The sequence below is a fragment of the Magallana gigas genome, chromosome 7 (assembly GCF_963853765.1).
Source record: "Magallana gigas chromosome 7, xbMagGiga1.1, whole genome shotgun sequence".
Taxonomy (NCBI): domain Eukaryota; kingdom Metazoa; phylum Mollusca; class Bivalvia; order Ostreida; family Ostreidae; genus Magallana; species Magallana gigas.
This window is the reverse complement of record NC_088859.1, coordinates 11,239,657-11,264,399: the sequence shown is the minus strand read 5'-3', so window position 1 is coordinate 11,264,399 and position 24,743 is coordinate 11,239,657. Positions and strand designations below refer to the sequence as shown.

At 32.5% G+C, this 24,743-nt stretch overlaps 1 protein-coding gene across 2 annotated transcripts in view; it reads left to right on the top strand.

Moving 5' to 3' along the window:
* Nucleotides 1-2,447: 2,447 nt before the first annotated feature.
* Nucleotides 2,448-24,743, top strand: part of LOC105338322 (rhodopsin) — a 43,513-nt gene continuing 21,217 nt past the window's right edge. Inside the window, exon 1 of one of the 2 annotated variants that reach the window (XM_066067017.1) lies at nucleotides 2,448-2,800. In XM_066067017.1, the coding sequence (XP_065923089.1) occupies nucleotides 2,595-2,800 (206 nt within the window). In that variant the 5' untranslated portion in view covers nucleotides 2,448-2,594. Of the gene's footprint in view, nucleotides 2,801-22,334; nucleotides 22,713-24,743 lie in introns of those variants that run through there. The other variant, XM_066067018.1, reaches the window with a different exon arrangement.

Genomic DNA, 24,743 nt, shown 5'->3' with positions numbered 1-24,743 from the left:
TTGGAAAACTATTATTAGTATCCACAATTACAGGAACATAAATAATGACAATGATTAACCTGCTTTCACTCATAAAACTTTCAATTAATTTTTGTGTTGCGTAAAATGTGTCATTCTTTGATGGATTTTACGAAAAACAATTCATATACCTGCATGTGTTTGCAGTTCCAATAATGTTTGAATATAATGAATATTCGTAAACACTCTTGAGGACATTAGCTCTACTCGCATTTAAGAACTATGTCCTATTTGATTTATTCGATGAGATAATGCAAGTATTCGAAACCGATCTTTGGTGAAAAGAACCAAGTTAAGTGGTTAGAATTAATCTAGGACTTGCTGGGAGATTCTAGAGACTTCGTTTTCATCATACACAGTGCACCTGGGAATTCGAAAGGCCATTACATAAGGGATAGAAACCTAAACCACTCTAAACATTATCGTGATGCTTGACGCTTAATCTACAAGAATTGTGCTCAGAAATCTCATTTCGGAACCGAATCAGTGTTGTATTGTATTAAACATTTAACATTCACATATGATATATATATATATATATATATATATATATATATATATATATATATATATATATATATATATATATAAAACTAAATAAAATCAACAACACTAGGCATCTTTAATGTGTCGGATCTAATGTTTAGATACTAAGGAAGTAAAATGAATATATAAAGCACTGAAAATGGTTAACGACACGAACAATTGAAATTGGCAAATTTTCGGGACAACCAGTCCCTTCTTCTGGACATAAGAAAAAAAATTACGTAGTTAAAAACAAAGAAAACAAAATTTAGCACTACAACAACCACTACTAAAGAAACTAAAAAAAAATAATAACTACATTTTATATAGTTTTGATAATCAATGTTGGTAAGGTTTTGCCTATGCGGGCGATCGCTCTGGAGTAATCAGTCGACAGTCAACTGACATTTGACAATTTCAATTGTTCGTGTCGTTAGCCATTTTCAGTCTTTATATATATATATATATATATATATATATATATATATATATATATATATATATATATATATATATATATATATATATATTAGATATATATATATATATATATATATATATATATATATATATATATATATATATATATATATATATATATATATATATAAAATCAAAAAAGAAAATGAACAGTTCCAAAGTTTCTATTCACTAGCGCTTTCTGGATTTACATCCTTCTTCAGGTGAACGTACATAAGTTAACTAATGTACGTTCACCTGAAGAGGGATGTAAAGTTAACTTATGTACGTATATACATATATATATATATATATATATATATATATATATATATATATATATATATATATATATTTATATATATATATATATAAATATATATATATATATATATATATATATATATATATATATATATATATATATATATATATATATATATGTGTGTGTGTGTGTGTGTGTGTGTGTGTGTGTGTGTGTGTTTGAAGATCTTGTTATGTTAGCACAAGTTCAGTGAGTTGGATGTCTTGCAGCTTTATATTTTCGTTCTTTATAGTTTACAAACACAAAAATCATGCAGAGGAGATCTCGTGCACCAATATACCAGCCACTAAAAATTAAAACTACATCGAATTCATCATGCCTTGAGCAGACTGTATCGTACTGCCCAAACACTCTGAAAAAATAAAACTACTGTTTCCATTTGTAGCTCAAATTCTTAATCTTTTGAGAAAAAAACCTTAATATCATATTTTTCGAATTTTATTTGCTTTTTGAAGAGTAATCGGTCAAGAAAATATTTTTTGATATGACCGAGTGATGATGTCTAGTATTCGTTGACATCCTTAAATTTTAGAGATTATCTTGAATCCTTATAGAATGAAAGATCACTTATTGCTAAGTAATATTTTGTATTATTGTCTTCGAAGAACATTTATTGCTACCGAATACGTTCCAGAGCGTGGCTGACAGATCTTTAATGAACCCATCCTATTGATATTTACATCATAACGACTAGTTTTCTTTTTATAAGAATGCATAAAATTGTTAGCAGAGTGTATTAAATGTAATAATTTGAATTTTGTAATTCTTATTTCTTTCGTGGGAATTCTCTTCCGGTTTTATTAGGTGTTTTAAAATAATAAATGAGAAATAGAAGCAGGTAAAAATGTTTATGACGTTGGTAACAATTATTTTTGGGAAAAACTCTAGAAAAAACATGCATATGCTAGACATTTCTTTCAGCATGATCTTACTGGTAATAATTACACCTTATATAACCCTGAAGGGAAATCTTCTTCAGCATGTCTCATTGTTAGATAATGCATATGACATTGAACTATGCATACTGATGATTTGATAATAACAAAAATTCGCACTGGTCTATATCATACTGTAAAAGTTGTTATCTCAAGTTTATCCACACATGACACAAAAAATCAATGAAATTGGTGGTCTTACAGAGAAGTGGTTATATCATTTAGTCCCTTCATTGGAAGGAGGAGCCTCGCCAACGAATGTTGATGAAGTTCCAAGAAACAGAAATATAATACGGAAATTGGTCAGACCGATAGAATACACACAGAAAGAAATGGCCGGTAACATTTCGGAACTAAATACGGCCAACTTGTCGACTACAGTGTTCCTGCAGGGTTTAATGAGTGTCATCGTTCATCCTCACTGGAGGAACTACACCCCCCTTCCCCACACCGCGCACCTGTTAATGGGATCTATGGTATCACTGATAGTTTTGTTCGCAGGCATGGCCAATATTTGGGTTATAGGATGTTTCATTAGGTGAGTACCTTGTTTTTAATTTCACTTGAAAAAACAACAATTTTAAAAGTGCACGTATTTTGTCAAATCGAAATGATATCTAAACAATGACCTCTCCAATAAACATTGGACTTGTATATTTAAAGATATCATTTACAGACAATCTAAATTGAAATGGGGGGGGGGGGTAAAAGTTTTTAAATTATATGTAAATGAGAAAATCATTAGTGTCGTCAGTAAAATTAATTAATCAATCAAGTTTTTACATTGAGGCAATAAAAGCTTGCATCAAATTACACGTGTTCATGTATTACACGAAAGGGTTTTGCAAACAGTAACAAAATGTTTTCAAAAGATCTGATAAATACACCGTCCGTTTATCTAGCCAAATCAGCGTCTTCTTACGAGGCGGTTAATCTAGCTAAGATTGAATGTATGAACCTTTTACTTCGAACATAAAATAAACACAGATGCAAAAACGTTAAGGCATGGTTGTTCACCCGTTGCCCCCGAAGGCATAGTGAATTAAATAAGCTCAAAACGTATCTTCCCGCTTACTTGATGCTATGTCTGAAACAACATAACCTTCACTGAAAAATTTGATATTGATCTAAACCACGTTATTTTCCAGATAAAAATAAGGAAAAAAATAATCCGGATAATGTGTTACATGAAAAGTTTAAAATGTATCAATTTAAACTAAATCATTATAGTTATGTTTAATTGATACATTTTAAACATCAATGGAGTGTTTAATAAAATTATAGCGTTTCATTTTTTTAAAAAAGAAAGAAAAGAAAACACCTTAAGAAAAAAACCAAATGACTGTCCACAATTTTATGTTCATTGTTAGAACAATAAATCTTCATTTTTAAATAAAGTGATGACAATTTTGCAACTATGTACCCCCTAATTAGTGAAATGTATTTAATGAATTTTAACACTGCACATCAAAAGGTAGGAATGTTTTCTTTAATATAAGGTGAAGGAAATATGGATTGACTCTTTGCTTCGGTTTATGTTTGTGACTACATTATTTGTTTTTCTCTGGTTAAATACTTAAGATTTCTTTTTAAGTAATAAAGTTTTATTTTATATGTGTTTGGTCAAATTCAATGACTGATTGAGAATTGTCTTATTGAATATACTATATATATTTTTTAGTTTAAAATCGAGACCTTTTCTATGCAAATTCTTTAAAAATAAAAAATAATTATATATATGTGTATGTCCTCATCAAAAATAAAAATAAAATGTAAGTAGGCAAAAGACAATAGGAGTTGGACAAAACTGGTACAATTCTATATAAAAAAAACCCCATCCTAATTGTAAATACAAGTAAATCCTACTGGTTTAAGCAAAATGTTAAAAGCAAGAAATTAATGCTGCCCTCTTGTGGAATATGCACTTATCACGTTGTCAGAGACAAATTATTGGTTTGGACCAACTAATTGGCCAAGAACTATATGCTAATTGCTCGTTAACAAAAAGTACCCAGATGCCCAAAGTTCACAGTCTTGTCCGAATAGTTCTAATTATGTCTACGAATCAAACTACATATCGGACAATGTTGTTATACCTGTTGCAACATCTCCCGGTGTCAATACCGTGTAACCACACAATTCCATAACCCCAGTTGCACCCATTTACAGTTAAAATTAAAAAAAAAACAAAAAAAAAAACAACAAAAAACAAATGCAAACACAAGTCAAAAATATCACTTCGTTTTGATCATGTCATAACAAACAGCAATAGCTCTATCACTATGAACTCATGCACATCGTAGAATATGCCAGAGGATACGAAGTCCTGTACATAGAACGCCCTGATCATTGGTTTTTGTTATTATTTATGTACATTATCAGATTTTTTTTAAGCCATAGAAGAGTGCATGTATGCAATAATCGGGAAAAAAAAATAATTTTTAAAGATTCTAACTTTAATAGCAGCATTTGCAATATATCAACTTGCAACTCTTGCTGTCGTACTTTGCTGCTGAGAACTGACATAATCACATCATTGGATTACGTGAGAGAGGAATTGACCAATCAGTCCTATTCTTGTTTTCCAGTCGTTAATTGGGAGGACTGTGTTGATTACGTCAACTTTTGCATCATTTTAGCGCCTTATTACTTCTAATACTGAGCGATATTTTGGTCATATTCCTAGCAAAATAAACACTTCCGGTTAACTTTGGCAATGACCGTTCGCAAACACTTAGTAGATAAAAATTTCTTAAAAACATCCATTGTTTATAGAACAACTAAAAACAAAAGAAAGATGATAAAAGAAAACAAATATACTCAATCTTATATCGATGATTTGGTTGTTTGAACCGGTGTATATGATTATTAGCATGCCAAAAATGTGTGTATCTCATGAATTTTGGGTGTTTGAACTGGTGTATATAATCATTAACATGCCTAAAATAAGCATAATGATTGATATCTCATGAATTCATTACTAATGAATTGACTTATCGGCCATCAAACTATTCAAGGTACACTGTCATTATTACATGTACTAGTTTACAATCTTTTGAATGTTAAAACTAGCAGTGATGATGCTATTCAATGCTATTATATTGAAAACATAATGTATGCCATTGAAATTATGTTGGACATTAATTGTGATGTATGGGAGTTTTATATAACAAACTGTATCAACCTGATCTTAATCTTGAACATTACACTGAGCACAACTGTTGCATTGTGGGTTCTATTTTTGTATTCAAAGGTCATCAAGTAAGTGACAACGAAGATATGATTCAAATATCAAAAGCTGATAGCTATCTAGCTAAAAAGCTTATGTGACTATTTATATTAGAATATAAAATTCGAGTCCGCAACACAAAATGCCCTCAGATCATCTGCAAGTTAAGAAATTGATGTTTGGCAAAATGAGTGGTTTTTCACTTCACTCATGCTGTGTCTGTAGTAATCAGACCCCTAAGACGAAAGCTCAAATCATCCACATCTATATCTGTCCAATTAAATTCTCGTTGAATGAAGTTACCTTTGTTTTCCAGCTCTTCGTCGTTTATGTAGGAGTGCCACATCGTTAAAATCTTTACCTGAAGGATAATACCACTTTTTCTTAAAGATTTTCTATTCTGAGCCGATGTTTCAGACCTTTTAACTATTTTGTCAGACGTAATATTTTGTACAATCCAATGTATATTTTGCAAATGTCTGAGTGTTCTTTCCTGCTTTGGTCGGCCTTTTTAAAAACACATTTTGCTGTGTAATTCTTAAAAGTTCATACAAACAGGTCATATGTTTTATTTCTAACATTTGTATCCGAGAGTTTCATTGATTGTATTCCATAATATATAGTACGTTGCTGGAAATATAGAAAAGACAACGTCTTGTTTTAGCAAGAGCAATGCATTTGGGGTTTTCACTGAGCTGAAAATGAATTCACTTAGTGTCTGCGCACTCGCTTCTAATGGTGATATAGTGCGGCGAAAGTGTCTTTGGGGATCAACATGTAGACTTTGTTGTAGAATCGATCTACCTACGACATGAGTTTGTTCAAATACTTAATAAATTAGAAAATGATATAAATAAACAATCGGTATGAGCAAAGCGTTGTATCTTCACCTTATGGAATACTCCACACCCGTCGAAACATTTTATTTGCTTTTATTCTTCTGTTCCATGAACTGTATTTCGATATCCAAACTGCAGACAGTTAGATTTCATATACAACGTACACGCAAACATTAATTGTATGTTACATCATAAATCTTGCCGTGTAATTTTCTTGTCTGACAGAGCAGATATGTTTTCTCATTATTAGAATAGAGCTCAAGGAACAGACAGTAGGATCAAAATAGTAAAATTTAAAGTTGATTTATGTAAGATTGTACATAAGACGTGCATAGTGTTTTTGTGCAAGGATTCTAATGTTCGCTGATTCCGTAAAAATTAACTATAATACTGGGAATGTATTATCTTGAGATCCTAATATATCATGGCTAGGAGAAAAAAAAAAACCCTTATACCTGATTCATCTTTTATTGGAATTGATTGAACGTCACTGCGCATCGGCTAATAACCATCGTCAAGGAACTATTTTACTATGCGGATTGTCCCATTAATTACAATTAAGTGGAGAAGTTAATTCCTCTTTGAGGGAGTGGGTGCGTAGGGAAGATGACAAGAAAATCGGCTTCCTAAACAATATTTTTCATAATATCTGTATTAATATACTTAATAAAAATATTTAAAAGGCATTTATTTTTTAACATAGACCATTATGTAACGGATTTTGTCTAATGTGTTCATCATTGTCTATAGTGAGTTGGCTTCATCCTAGATTTCTGAAGCTTCTAGCGGGGTGAGGCTAAATTAGAATTTGCTGGACTCCAAACCATATCAATATGTTTACGTACATGTAAAAAATAAATAAATAAATATATATATATATATATATATATATATATATATATATATATATATATATATATATATATATATATATATATATATATATATTCCATGTCGTTCTGTATTGTTCAGTAAAAATGTGCTGTGTAATATTTTGACATCATGGTTTTTGAGGCAAAATTAAAGAAAACTCTTACCTTTTAGCGATTTTGTCTGCATTAGTAAGGTTTGATGTTGTTCGAGGACATTTTGTCCTTAAATGTTTTTCGGTATCAATCGAAGCCTACTTACTTGTTGTAATGACGACCTCGGATGTGTGTAATGCCATGGTCATAGCAAAAACATTGGTAGTGTGCATGAGGTCTGAGGACGCGGCATGACATTGCGGAATCTGTACTTCACAGAACATAATGTGTTTATACTATTCTTCAAAAAAGGACAACTGTCTCTTTCGTAAGTAAGGATTACTGTCCATGAACGTGTAAAGCATACTCTTTGGGTATCGCTATGCCATTACAAAACTGAAACATTAGGCGGAGGTTTACACTAACGTGTAAAACATACACTTCAATTATGATGTTGTTCTCACAGAACTGAGACTCAAGTCTAAGCTGCACACGGACGTGGGAGGGCGTGCACTTTTGATATGACTTTGCATATATATATATATATATATATATATATATATATATATATATATATATATATATATACATTATTGTCCAGCTTTGATGTGGAGACATAGAGATATACACTACAATATTTATTGTTTTCTAAGAGACTGGTCCACTCTTAATCAAATAAAGTTCCGGTGTCCCATCCTTTTCGTTATCAGGATAACGTTTTGGCTCGAAGAACATATAGATTGTGAGTCCGAGCAGAGTCGAGAAAAGCAAGCAACAATCTGTTTGCATGGGAAATCTTATCATCATGTGTGTTGATCTTACGGAAACTTCTGTCTACTTTAGAACACTTGAACACATGGCCTTATTTGCTTCTTTTGCAACCTTTGATTTTACAGTCCCGACGGCAATATTATCACCCGGACTTGGACAAAATAACTAAAGACCTGACACATTTTGTCGGAATGTAATCAAGCTTTAATCGATTTCGTGAGTTACGACACTAGAGACTTTCAATAACTCTTCAATGATATCCTTAACTAGTGTTAATCCGGCTATCCGTGAAACAACTGCACTGAGGCTATCGGTTTCCATCATGAGCTACAGTAACTATCTTCCGAAGTCATTGGATTAATACGAGCCAGACTGAACACCCATAGGACTGCAAACTGAACGGAAAATGTTATTCATTATTAGCAGACGTCTTTCTAAACGGAATCCAAATAAAATTGTTTTTGCAATCTTTGACAATTCTACATTTTATTTTCTCAGATTGAGAGCTGACAATGAACGTAATTAACTACCATAGCATTGATTAATGACAAGGCCGGAGAGCGATGTCTTCCTGTTAACCCATCGCCATGACAGGAAACTATAACCACTAGAGCTGTAAGGCCAAGCAACCAAGTGCAAGCTTATTATTTCGGTTGAATTTTAATTACCATATTACGAAAAAAGAAAACCTTTGGCGTGCTTCAGTGGAATGCAGATTTTCGGCTATTATAAATACGTCATGATCAATGGCAGTTAAAAGAAATGGCCAATAAAATTCCAATAGCCATTAAAGGAATTACAACATTTTTTTGAAAGAATTGAAAGACATCAAATTCCGAAAATTGCTGTAAGATTTTTTTTTGTACGTCAAGACAAAAAGGTCCATAGACGCACGTTGAAACAGTCCTGTTTCTAAATGTAATATTACACCTTGCATCGTATTGTCTCTCGTTCATCGTTGCGATTTTGACTGACGAGAGGCAACGTGTGAGAACAAAGAAATGCTGTAGGATCAGGAACAGGCAGGAAATAAGGCTTGAAGGCGATACCTAAACCGAAGAGAGTGCATGGGACCCAGCGTGAAATATCATTGCAACAGGGGGAAATCGAGACACAATACAATTACTAAAGTAATGAATTTGTGCGACTTGATTGATACTGTTTATTAATCAATGGCTGTTCACTACAAATCTTCCGAAGTAATCGGAAGATGAGCTACTAAATTATGACACAGATAACGTATTTGAAGGTGTACATACTAGTATAAATGTAATGTATATGGAATAATATTTGTTAAAAGTAGATCAGTGTTATACATATCAAATTAAACTATTCACCATTTGCTATTCACTAATCCCATTGCTGTCATTGTATATAATACACTTATCCAGGACTGTGATCTATGAAACCCGAGACAGGAATTATTTCCCGAGGGTTTGCCCGAGGGAAATATATGTTTTTCTTGTCAGGGATTTGCTGTATGAGCTATCCCACTCGCATCCATCTGATATTACATGTTTTAATATACTGATGTATTTACAAAATTAAAAAAAAATTAACTGTCTTGTTATCAAATTTAGTAAAACTATTGCACAAGCATCTACCGAGAAACTGTGTTGTTACGGGCTATATATTCTGCTGTTTAAAATTTACAGGAGAAAAAATTCATATACATTTTAAACATGAAGTTTCAATTTAACAGCACATTAATTAATTGTGTAGGACTCGAACCGACTGCTCTTATTCGCTTGTGTCAGCAGTTGTTGTGGAACTCTTTGGTTTGAGAAAAATCAACCAACTGAATTACGCGTGAAACCGAAAATTGATCGGCGTCAAAATTTGAGCGATATCTAGTATATAGCAAGTATAGTATTGCGATACGTTAACGCTTTAACAAACAGAGAAGATTTTAAAAAAACGTTGTATTTATGAAGTTGTTTTGAACGATGCCTGCTATTTTCAACACAACTGTTCATGTGCGCAGGAATGAACAGCTAATATACGTTTTAAGAATTGGTATTTGTTACGTATTTATTTTTGTTTCATTTGTTTTTAAATTATCGAATCTAATTTTGATTTACTTGCTTTTAGAATATTGAATATAAAATCTTTGCAAGTCGTAAATGAAACCATGTAAACTACTATCTAATTATGTCGTTATGTTCTGTAACAATTAAAGAACTGCATTGTAATTTAAGTACAATTTCAGTTCAGATGATCTATTAAATTACATGGGACATTAAACCATTTTCTTCTAATAACACTGAGGTGCTACTCTGATCATTCACATCTTTGTATAATTCCATAGACGGAACTTTCTCGTCTTTAGTCTGGGGTTATTTAGAGTTCAACTTGACATCGTGAGGATAGTGTTTATGGATGGATATGCCCAAGTAGTCCAACCAATTTGCTCAACATCTTGTAGTGTCTTGCAGAGAAAATTAATAGCCAGTTTATTAGAGGAAACATTGATCGAATGTTAGTTGCCTCAGAGTGACCCCTTGTCTAGCTAGACAAGGATTTCCCCATATACATTGTGTAAATGGGATATGCCCTCAAAGATGAAGAATTCTATGTATCTTTTTAAATTTTGAGGCACGGGATCGATAGATTAAACACCTTGTCCCCATTGGAGATGATTATTGACATTATTTTGTTTCTCTGGCGTATTCTTGCTTCATATTTTTCTTCTTTTCTTCTGTCGTCATTCATAAGTTGAAGAAGAATTGCTAATCGTTCCGACCGAGTAACCGTAAACTTGTATCAAAATACCCAGATTTTTTGACATATTATTTTTATTGTTTTAAAAAACACAGAAATCACGATAGGAATGTTCTGTTTTTTGTGTAAATCAAAATGCAATATAAATTTTTTAACTCATTATAATTAGTCAAAAAGAAATCTGAAACAACGACCGCGAGCAATCAGTCATGAAATAGTTTCACTGCCTACATGTCGCAATCTTGCGGTACAAACTAGTTATACGTGTGCCCCCTTAAAACAAAAGCATTATTTATGTAACCAATTGATACTAACCGATTACTGATTTTGTTACCAGTTATCATCATACTGACAGAGTAATAGGTTAACCGGTTAGATATTGCCATCCCCTTATTGTGTATTTTTTTTACGTACAACCTATTTATTCCAATGTGTTTGAACAACTCCAACCACCAATACTAAAACCCAAGACTGCAGCACTATTATAAGTTGACACTCAGATTTTACAATTTCATGCATATCAACAAAGTTATGTCCGCATGAATAGCCAAAGTGGCGGATCTAAGTGGTGATTTCAACGGTATATTATGAAGAACACCCGAACATGGGTTCAAAGATTAACATACATGTACATGTATAAGAAGCCATTCACAGGGTCCACGTATGAACAAATGTAACCATTCAATCACCTTTTAGTAATTTGGGTTTTTACCCTGCAAAATCGTCAGAATCTAGGGGCTTTCGAGGGCTTCGCCCTCTGGGCTTCAAGTAGGGTTTTGCCGTGGATGCACTTGGTTATACTATATAGCTAATCTTCCTAGTGTATTATAACTGATACTGCTGGCTTGTTTATTTTTTTTAACATAGTTACATCGAACTCTATTTTTTCTAATTGATCAATTTAAAGCCATTTCTCAAAGATGAAAGAATCTCTGCAAGGAAGAAGTTTTAGGTGGTTTCCTGCGTGTTTAAACGTTTTAAATTTATAAACCTTTGAAAATTTGTAATTTTATCATTTCTTTATCATAATCCCGAGTAAAAATATCACAAGAGTGTGACTTTGAAGACTACATCTAAAATATCATAAAATTCAGGAGCTTCCGGGGACTTTGCCCCCACCATGGCGTTGCTTCGAACCCACAGGGAGCCTCTTGCCTACAACTCACGCCCCCTCTAACTCCAAATCCTTGATCTGCCCCTGACCCCCACTTCTAACCCCAGGTCATTAGGATCATGCAGATTTATTCTAAAATTAGTGTCCGCGCCACATACTGTAAATTCCTTATATTACGCGAGTACTTAATTCCGCGATCCCGCTGTTTTGTATCAAATCGCAAGAGTATAAAATCGCGAACGCGGAACATTTATCTATATTTCTTATAGTTATCAACTCTCAGAAAATAATTGCGAGGTTTTAAAATCCGCGAGGGATGCTTCTCGCGATTTTACGCGGATATAAATTCCTCGCGTTTAATTTGGAATTTACAGTAGTAGGTTTAAGTGAGACATGTGAAAGACAGAGGTCAACATACCTTTTAAGCCTAGGTTTTAGGGTAGTTGGGTCAAACGGCAATGTGACGCAGGTCTGTCATTTTCATTATCGATCACTCACTTCATTGACATCAACAAAATTACTGTGACTGACGCTAGTGGTGTGTCCACATCATAAGAGCCTATTTCGCAAGAGAAGAGTGACATTTTCGATTGTTTTAGTGCATGAAGTTATTAGTTACAGTATACCATAAGTCCAAGGTTTTCTTAAAGCGGCCCAAGCTATGAAATAAATTTTCAATCTAAAAATTCTGCCACTAACCTCTAATATATATGTATACTGAATTTATTCCTGTTATAAATCAAACCAAATATAGTATACTTCAGTAAAACCTAAAAATATGATTGAAAAAGTTTGAGGAAGCCACTGATTTATATCATATACACGAGTGATTAATATAATTTAATTACGTTACTTAAGAGAAAAGAGAGATTATTGAGAGGATATTACAGGACACAAAAAAATCAAACTTATTTTACGCTATATTTTGCTGTGATTATTTATAAAATTGTGTATCAAAATCAGTATTTTTAGACCGGATATGAACATTTGATATTAAACAGATTCATTTCAGTTCATAATAATTTCATAATTAATCTTTTCGATGGAACTGTGTGTAGTTTAATTAAAATATCGATAGAAGTCAAGCTAGTTTCAAAGATCGCATTTACACCTGTTGAATAGACACAACACCTGGAGATAGATTTCAAATCATCCAAAAAATGAATGTGATTTAGTTGATTGATCATGATTATCGAGTGAATTCGACACTCGTCGATCGGCTATTAATGCATTGAATATAAGTTTTATAGTGCATCTATATGTATGTTGTACCCTCAAGATTCCATTGTCTGCATTTAAGGAATTAGGAACCATTTTTCGTGTATTATGAGTTGATAATTTTGATCGGGGCGTGGTCAAATCTAATAAAGCCCGAAGGGTTTTATGATAGATTTTACCACGCTTCGACCGAAATTATTACTCATATCAAAAGAATAATTCTTTATTACTTATATTTATCTAAAATATTTTTGTTACATGTACGTATTCATTTGTTATTTTTGGCTTTTATACAAGATAAAACAACCCAATGAGCTACCTGTAGGTGTCTATTCTCAAAATAATGGATAGAAAACTGTCTGTTCTTATCAATATTGGACAAAGAAAGGTAAAACTGTTAACTTATTAGCGACTACAGGTAAGCTGGAAACAAGAATAAAGGCATCACATGTGCAAATAAAGAAACAAACTTAATGTTTAATACATTGAGAATGAGACACTAAAGACAAGAAAATATTCTCTGATACGATATACATCTACTCCACTTTTCTGGATCACGAATTCAGTTTAATTCACTTTATCATAATAATTATTTGTAACCACAATCACAGCAGATAAAATCCGATCGTAGACTGAAACAAATTTCACTGCACTATATTATGAAAATCATGTTCGTCACATATCTAAAAGTTAATTCTCGATCATCTAGACTTCATTCTCTCTGGTAAAGTTCATAAAACTAACCTTATCCACACACTGGAAAAATATCTGCATCTAAGACGGTCAATGCATTTTTTGTTTTGGTTGGTAAAATCATTTAATTTCATGAAGTGATTTTGCAAGTCAGAATTACCACCCTTATATTGTTATTGAAGTTCTCCTAAAGAGAGAGTGAGATGTTGTTGCTTGGTAGAAGAGTGAATGAATTTGAATTTTTCACAACACATCTTTATAAACCCTTTGCACATACCTGAAACTGTTCCTTCTAAAAAAAAAAACAAAGAAGTAAATGTTATTAATGAATTAAGTTGTTTATTAGCCTCAAACTGCCCATTCTATAAGAGAAAGAACTAATCTTGGCCCTACGCGCATTACGGTCCACGATCAGTTCTTTCTTTCACAGAATAGACAATTAAAATATTAACATATTTATGTGATTTTCATTTATGTTAATTATGTATACCCCGCTTGCGCCCCAACAATACGTCAATTGAATTTATTGGACTGTAAATACAAATTGTTTCATGGTGTTATTACAGACAAAGACACTGAAAATTTAAATATGAAATGATATTTTTAATCTTGGCTTAACTGTATGATGATATAAAAGAAATAATATTCAAATGTCATTCGTAGAAAATACATGTCATTGTAAGAGTCGTTTTAGCCGGAAGAGTTCAGATGTTGGAAAGTTGCAAACTGGCTGTACAAAATAATGTTTATTTTTTTTCGGAAAATAAACAAGTATACGAAATATTAACACACATGTACATGATTCATTAATCTGTTCAGTATACTCTAACCAATACTAGATGCCGTAAAAAAAAATTAACGTTTAATCCCCATTGATAACAACGTTAGCCCGAGTAGTGAATCCCTGTATTAGTACCACGATCGACCGGGCGTCAAACTCTCTCCATTTACCGCAGTTCAGTTAATTATTCTGAAATGACTTGACATGAAAATGTCTACGATAAATCGTTTGTCTACTGCCTTCTTCACGCACGTACATTTATGTAGGATATCAATATGGGTAAAGAGGAACTTTGGAGGAAGGCATACTGCCACCCCCGAAGACCTTTTTTTGTTTTTAAATTATACACCCAAAAGAAAAATCAATTCTCAAAGGAAGGAAAACATATTTTAAAAACATTTAGATTTTTTTTTCTGAAAGAACTACATGTATTTGAATAATGCACCAACCAGATATAAATCGTACAAAAGTATGGATTTTAATCCCCCCCCCCCAAAAAAAAAAAAATCCTGTCTATAATCGAACAATTTGCCCGAGAAATAATGAGGTGTTGAAACTCTTATTTGAAATGCATTATAAGATACTCACTAGATCGTGTTTTATCACAACATCAGGAGGCGGTTTTACGTTTCCGTACATGGAAAAGCGTTTCTGTAGCTTATTATGTCATTATTCTTTCACGACATAAAAACTTTCCCCGGCTTTTGATTTAAACCGACATTTCCTATCGATTAAATTTGAACAATACGGTTTATAGACTGTTTTTAAATTCGGTCAAATTTGAATTGGAATTTTATTGCCGGTGAAACAAATGGACAATACAATTAAGTAGGTTGATAACAACAGTCTTTTTGGCGAGTATGAAAACAAGATACTGATAAAAAAAATCTAAAATTATCAGGGGCGCCTCAATGAACGCCATAATTATGAGGGAAAGAGCATTAATCAAGGTCAGACGGCGGCATCTGAATCGACTCAAGCAAGCATCTAGTAGTTATCATCAAGATTTTCCATCGGCGAAACGAACTCTGTAAGAGATTATCCTAGAAATAAAAACAAGAAAGTTCAACAAATTATTAACAACAATAATCTTGAACGCTTCTACCGTCTCCTTCCACCGAAAAAAGGTTTAAAAAAAGAACCCAAAAGAAAACCTAAAAATAAAAATTCAGAAAAGCCAAAGAAAATACAAACGAACACATAAAAGTCAGAAAACATTCATCATCTTTTTTTATGAATTATACTTCAAATAAGATTTTCAAGGCCAACATTCGAAGGCCAACTTGATTAGATTAACATCCGACGCGGCTAATTTAACTACACAAACACAAGAAAGTGCCCTTAATTCTCAAATCATTCAGCTCACCTGTTTATCGTTTTCGAAAAAGGCTCGGAGATTTTTTGACTTTGAGAAAACATCTTTAGATGTAAATTTTTGAAGGTTTTTTTTTTTTCAATTTTACACAAAACACAGTTTGAAACTTTCGGAGATCACACCTCAAAAATTTACTCTCATCTACATGTAAGTTACATATATCACTGGTTTGCTAAACATTAATTGCAATATTGAGGTACGGTTATATTGTCATTTACTTACAATTTAACATTATGATATAGATAATGTATGGTAAAAAAGCAAACTCAAATATTTTGTGAGATGAGACACTTAAGCCGTTGTAGTATTTCGCAATCATTTTTCCCATTCTGCGGTTTTTTACTTCTCAGAGTCAATGAAAGTTTTATGTAAAAGTCTTCCAAAGAAGTGTGCTTTGAGAAGTACTCAAGTTTTTTTCTCGACAAATTCTCTTTGGTTTTATTGTTACTTTGTACCACGTGAATAGAATAAAGAGCCAAGGAATGCAATTTTTTTTTCATTGTTCATTGCACATTCATCTCTAAAATATAAACAAAGTTCATTTGAGAAATAAACAGCAAGTTAAAAAGTTCACTGGGATATGAACTTGGTTGGTCATGTGATCAAATCTGTGAGGCCCGAAAAGCTTTTCAGGAGATTTGATAACGCAACAACCAAATTCATATCCAAGTGAACTTTTTAACATTGTTGTTTATTACTTGTACATGTATTTACATTTGAAAAAGGCAAATTGTTCAGAATTGCTAAAATTACAATTTTATGTTTACAATAATCCAAGCGATAAGCGTGTGCTATGATCATTGTGACGTCATGAAAAAGTTCATACAGAATTGAACGTTTTCGCTATTCTATACATGTAGGTTCATAAAAGGAAACATATTTGCAAATATAAATATTCTAAAATAATTAATGTATGATAACAGAATTCTACTTGCAATTTGAATAAACAATTTAGGATGTGAAACTATGTCTGTAATGTAATGTTGTCAGTTTCGACCATAAATAAATAAATATGAAAATATAAACACAAGAGAAAAGTACAACTGTTATTATTTTGTGTCGTTTATCATCCCTTGGACGATTAGTATTTTCTGTTAAATGCACCCAGTCACGCGCTGAACCTTTTTAAAAACTTGTTAGACTGGGATCAAGAGACGAAGTATGATTACTTTATATCCCTCGGCTCCCGAAACCTAGTTGTTGTTCATTTAAATTGAGTCAGGAAACTTGTTAATCAAATGCCTCGCTTTTATCATAACTGACAAATGGCATGCAAAACTGCATACTTATATACAATGAATCCAATTCTTTGACGTCTTTGGTATCTTGTGAAAACAAGTAAGAACTTCATTAACGCCATCAGGACTTCCTTAACGCCATCTACGGTACATGTCAGGATGATTTAAACAACTCATTTTTTGTTACTTTTGAAAAAGTACTCACCAAGGATCTAAAACTTAAATCTATTAACCGTTAATAACGAATGGGAAAATGAAATTTAAAAAAAAATATATATAATTTTATTTGGATTGTAATATGTACAATCTAAAAATCATACTTAACATTGGTTAAAATCATATAATTTTAACAAATGTTAAGTACCTTTTTTTTTTAGATTTTACATTTAAATATAATTACAATTCAAATACAATTTTTTTTTACTACTGACGGTCAATTGATGTGTATTTTAGATCCTTTGTAAGTACCTGATATAACTTAAATCTGAACCTTAAACTGAGTATTAAATCAAGATGCTAGCGCAGTCACCATTAAATAGCAGAAATGCAGGTTATCATAAATTTTTTCCATAATAACTCAGATTGGGTTTTTTTTCTAGGGAATACAACATAAAATATAATTACAATGTACACCAGTATGAAAAAATATGTGTGATTAGTCAGCCCTCGCGGGCTATTTAAGCTAGGATGAAACTTGCAATGCGCTTGCGTAAATTGGAATTCTGGGAAGGAGTTAGACAATCCGTGTTTGAGAAATTCGATTAAGTTATGAAATTGATCAGTTTCTAGGTCAAACTGCGCACTTCTGTGTTGGAATTATGGCCACGAATATCGTTTGCAACCACGGCCAGCGGACTACAATTTAACTATAAAACAGCATGCACAGTAGCTGTAGATTTTAACAAAAAGCTTCACCACCACACGCTTGTTTTGATATACGAGAACGTTTGTTTTCTGAACATCAAAATTTGTCACGTTTATTGTTCCGTCCCTCCACGAAATTAAATGTTCATCGAAGTAATCTTGAGATACATGGCATAAAATGTAATTAATATAGTTAGTGTGTAAAAATCACCTATCCCGAGTCACTTTAACTATAGTATTACCTAATCCAGGAAAACTGATGTCCACTAACATTAATAGAACCAAAATGTGTAAACAACAACACTATGCTGATTGAGAATTGAAATTATAGTTCATACTTCCCTTATACTATTTTAAGCAAGTTGTACTTCATTTTTAAAAAAAATAAGAGTACACCCCCAACATTCTTTATAGGGTAAATCTTATATAATTCTAGCATTAAAAACCTTTATATTAACATGTAACATGCAAAGGCATGAGCATGTATCATCTAAAGGCACGAGCATAGAACATCTGAAGGGATGAGCGGGTAAGATCTAGAGGCAGTAGCAAGACTGTACCATCCAAAAGCATTAGCAACGAACACTTATTTGATAATGTAATGTTATTTTCTTCATTGAATCAAGATTCACATACTATTGTTCGTTCATGGCACATTTTTTTATCATAATAAACTGTAAAGATGAGGTTTCATACCCAAATAGCCAACACTTTCAACTTAATGCCCAACTTTCATTACCTGACATAATATCAAAAAATTAAGAATTTACTCGATGGCACTATTTACGTGACAATACTGTAAACATGTATCACAATGATACCAATGGTTCAAGAGAACTGACGTAGCCATTGCAAGAGGGATGGAGAATCTCACTATTGGAATGAAATTACTTTGATACCGATCTCGAGAATTTCCGGCCTTGACTACTATAATTGAGCATTGATTCATGTAAATGTCTCGGTAAGAGATTTGACACTGGATAATAATTGATTCTTTCATATTTAGCTGGTTTCAATGACGATTTCCAACAGAGAATCCACGTGTTTTGAATTTTCAATGTCAGGAACGTACAGGTCTACAGTTTTCTTTCTATTCTTCATTTTCGACCAATTTATCTCCCTTTCTGGCTGTTACATTGCAGTTTAATCATTTGAAGCAAAACCCAGTGAAAGATTTTTTGTTTACAATTGTCCGAGTCTCTTTGACATACAGCTGATTTGACAAAAAGGCATTCCTCTTGCAACTGATCACCATAAAATATTTATTTCATAATAAGAAATTTAATTTACAGCCAAGCCAAAACAGTCAAAATCAACAACATTCAATGCATGAATGTAATTTAATGACCCTTATCGTGCATACAAATACATCGCAAAGGAACTAAAATAAACTGGAGATATTTACGCTTGGCAAAATCGGGCTAATAATTTTCTTTTGTCACCAACAGATGTCTTTTGACTCCTTTATCTCTTATATTATCGATATGTCCTACACAGATGTTTGATGAAGCTGCTTTCTACTCAATCAAGTCTTTATCTTAACCCAGTTTCACCACAAATAGATGATCTGCTGTTAAATCATGTCTCAAAGGTCAATAGCGGTGGGATTCACAGCATTTAGTTGACCTGGATATCATATTCACTGAAGACAAGAAATCCACACAACTTGAACCAGTATCTTTTCATACTTCTTGTGGTCATATACAAAAAAGAATGCATGTGCGAATGATGTATTTAAGAGACGTGAAAACACTTTATAGCAATTTTTTAATTGAACTCTTAATTCAGTTGGCAACTGTATTTAAATAATTATGGTCGAAGCGAGAAATATTGGCTTAAAAAGTGCACTTCTTATTCAAATGATTTTGCAGAAAAGATGTACTTATGTTCAATAAAAAGGTAAAAAAATACGACCATATTAATCCAGTTTACGTTAAATTGTGATAAGTTTATAAGCTTTCTCAAACTTAATTGACACTACTTACTTTGTACATTAAAGAACAGAAAAGTGATAACAATAACTTCTGAACTCAATTTAACTCAGTTGAAATAAATTACTTATAAGAGGGGTCGGATGGCTGTGGACATTTTTGGACGCTATTGATCTCCTTGAAAAGAAGAATGCTGTTTAGGTCTACATCAAAAATGTTCAAAGTTTAAAGATAAGATTTCGGGATGTATAAAACTTAACAAATTACATTATAGAAGTATATTACCTAAGTATATGACATACGCATACAGTGTAATTGTTTACCTTACAAAGGATTTCGCGTGTTGTATATCGCTTATTAGTCGACAGCTGGTGTTCAAACTGTAAAAACCAGTAGAGGTACTCTAGTTACTTTAAAACGATGTTTACGATAATTAAACATGGAAAAATAAATCGGAAACTTTTAAGCGCAAGTACATGTAGAGACTTTATTCATCTAAAACGATATAGTTTCGACTATGAGATATTTGTCCATCAACTTGAGCTATGAAAACTCCTTGATGAATTACTATCAAAAAACAATTGCAGTATTCAGATTGATCAAAGGTTTTCACTATCATCTACAAGTTCAAATAAACATAAATTTCCATGGACAAACTGCAAGTTACTGAAATACTTGCCTATAAAATGTAAGCAGAACACTGTAATACATACAACATTAGGGAAGGGATTCTTTAATTGAGTTCAACTTGTTTTGAAGTTAAAGAAAAAAAAGACAGCACTTGTCAAATCCCTAGAAAAGATCTCATTAAATTGTTAATTGATTTGTTTACAACATTAAAAGCAACCCTTGCTGTAAGAATAGTCGTTGATAAAAGGTACATAATTTTTTAAAGTTTATAAATAGAGGTATGTGCTCATCTAAACAATGGAATAGGGAGATCTAGTGCTCATCTTTGTATCCTCTATTCCAGGCGGATTATGTCATATTGATCTGTTCTGTTAAGAATCATGGAAAAGAACTAGTTAGTAAATGTTGTTTTGTTTTTTTTTAATTTTGCCTTACACAATTATGGCAAACGAACGATCAATCGTAAATTAAGCTATTACACCAACAGCTTGTGCTACTGCAAATACAGTATAATGCATGATGGAAAAACATACACAGTTCATGCTTTTTCGACGTCGATAACAAATAGGAAACCGAGGGATCATACGTTCTATAACCGTGCTACAATCCGTGAAATACTAAACTGAATCGAACTGCGAACTTATGTTTAATATCTTTCGAATGGCTCGAATGTTATTGCCAGGGATCGTTGATGTGTGTGGAAGTTGGAGTTTCCGGAGAAGAGCTGTTCCAGCTGGCGACCACCATCCCGTTTTACTTACAACCACTGCAAAGTACTGTCTTTTACTAATTAACAATTTTTAATTGCCAATGAGTCCGTGACTAATTAGTCACGGACTCATTGGCAATTAAAAATTGTTAATTAGTAAAAGACAGTACTAGTAATGAACCCACACGTGTCGTCTTGAGATGCACGTGAGGTCATCGACTCCATTTTGTGATAAGTATTTCATCTTGTGCGAAGCCGAATAAGTTTAACTTTTTTTAGTTCAAGAATTAACAATATATACTATATCAGCAGCCGTGGTTTTTTTTTGAAACATGATTGTTTTAATAGGTGGGAATGGAAACAAACGTGTAAGAACTCTACGCTTTACAATTAGAAAAAAACCCCCATCTTATATCTTAAACTTAAAAAAGTACAAAAACAATCGAAAAATAGTTTGCAAGGTGTGGAGTTTATTCCATTACTATAATTGCATGTTTAACAAGCATATAAAAAATGACTATGAAATAGCGTTAAATTCATTTGACATGAGGTTTGATTCTAATTGATATGAAGATTTTTTTTTCTTTTTAAATGCTTTTTATAAATAAAAAGACAATTTTTGGCAATTCCAAAACACCTGCAATTTTATTTCAATCATTTTAAGATTTACAAATGTTAAATCACAGACTGTACAAGAACCACAGTTGCTGTGATCACATGTACATGTATATTAAAAATGAAAATCTATGATAAACATTTGTACTTGTATATATTATATTTATAATATATATAGTATCAATATTCCTATTATATTGAACATGTGAAGTTCCGGAACAACTAAACGACGCTCAATTTACCTTTCAGGCTTTACGTCATGTATACTTTACTCTATCTCGTAACGGAAGTTGCAATGTGTTCCTTATCGAACCTTGTTTATATGATTGATTATCAGCGGACTAGATTTAATTAGAAATTATTGGTCATGGCTTACACCAAATAATCCATCGAGTTTGTAATGTACTTGACACTTGCTGGACCATTGCTATTTTGCGTATTGATTCCTTACCATTCAGTTTCGATTCTTAAGATTTTCTCTCAGTTCATTTCGGACGCCACTATCACAGCTCACTCGAAACCATGATATCTTGACAGGGGTGAGCATTTTATTTAGTGGGAAGTTGTAAATGATGGAAAACATCCCTCGTCTAGGTGGGAATTTGACGTCTTACGAATTGCACAAACTAATATCTCACCACTGGATGAAGTACTCGGGTCTGTCCCATGCAATGCATTTGATTTTAGGAGTATTTGTTATTACAGTGGGACTTATTTCAGTAACAGCAAATGGATTCATTGTTTGGATGTTTTGCAGGTAAGCTTTCAGTCCAAAATTAACTTTTTTTTGCTGTAGAGAAAGCCAAGAAAATGGCTACACTGAGTATAAATGTTTAGATAAATCGTGCAAGGACTAAGTTTTTTCCCTTGTAAGCCCAAACAACTTTCAATTGCAGTCACTGTGATGAGACTTGATTGAAATGAAATTTAAATGTTTGTAACTTATTCTAAATAACAGTTTAAACATTGTTAATGGCATTTCAACATATCAATAACGTGCTTTATATAACGTCAATTTGAAGAGCTCAAGACATAAAAAATACTTCCAGAACCTTTTTAAAAGTGTTCTTTGGTAGTACAGGTCATCGTTTGCCATTTTTCATGAATTATACTTTAAACCAAGTATACAAGACCAACTTTTTGAGGGCCAAATGAAGTTCCTTTCTTCTAAATTATTCAGATCGCCTGTTTATCTTTCATAAAAAATGAGGGGAGATTTGTTTTGAATTTTAGAAAACATCTTAGGAAATAAGATTTTGAAACGGTTCTTAATTTTCTAGAAAAATAATTGCGAAGCGAAGCTTTTGAAGGTTAAACAGAAGTCAAGTTACATAGTGACAACAGGTGTATATAAAACCATCAAGCCACATGTTACAGACTGTCCGCGATCTTTTCAGTTGTCAAAGAAAGGGATATTTGAAAGAAAAGTGATGAAAAGGGTGGATGCCGTAGAAAATACCGCCAGTAATGCTAATGTTAATATTAATGATTCTTGGTACAAAAGTATACAAACAATGAACTTTTAATGGAGTTAAAAGAGGGAGGGGTTTGGTTTTTATATATCGGCGCACGTTGGGAATTTTTTCGTAAAAACGTATTTCAGTAATAGCTACAATACATAATTTTGTATGATGCATGTATACCAGTATGATGTAGACTCAAGTCATTTTCTTACACAAACGATATCTCTATGTTTGTCACAAAATGCAACTTTCTCATTCATGTAGCTTAACCATCAGTATACTGACGTAGGTCAAATCCAAAGTCATTGCTCTTTCAGTCGATTGCCAGGGTGTTTTTCCTCATTAAGGGAGGTTGATGAATATAGAACCATTCCGATTATATAGAATACAGAGTATGCCTTTACTAATAATCAATCTGCAGTCGTTTTCCAATATACATGTACTCATAAGCTTCCTATAACTTACGATAAGAAATCGTGATATTACAATTTATCGCCATTTTTGCCAGTTTGACATTGGCAAAAACAGCGATTTTTTTTCTTAAAATTGTGTAGAATTCCCCTATCTCCCCAAAAAACAACCGGAGAATTGGTTTGTTAAGGACCATATATACAAAACAAGTATCATTTCGCTAAAGTATTGGTGCATTGTTTCAACAGATTAAGATTAAATTTTTTAAATAATTATCGATGATACTAATCATTTTTACGCACAAATTGCAAACAAGTGAAAAGTTGTCAATTTGACAGCAAACCGGGTTTTCTTGGCATTATCCTGTTATTAGCATCGCGATGCTGATAATTTTTGACGTTATTTTACGTAACGTCAGAAGCGTTAAAATTATCAATGAATACTCTTTATACCTTTTTTAAACACCAGGATGATGCATCTGTGTAGAATATTACAAAACATAATATCACTTATGTGCATTCCAGTACTTCATCGCAAATACACTAAATATTCATACTTTGGCGAGAATGTTTCGTCTCTCTATATATACTCCTGTTATTGACATCGCGATGCTAATAACAGGAGTATAACTAGAGAGCAAGAATAGTTCGTCCCTCTATCTATTCACTCTTAAATGGCTGGAAATTATTAGCATCGCGATGCCAATAACAGGAGTATATATAGAGAGACGATATTAAGAAATCATTATAAAAACTCCGCGAAGGGAAGTATTCCCGGGAAAGAGGGTTTCTTTGGGGGGTCCATCAGAAAAAAACTGGGGCTTGGTTTTTTTGGGGTGATGTCACTATTACAGTATTCAGTTCATCCAAAATGACTGGAAATTATTAGCATCGCGATGCCAATAACAGGAGTAT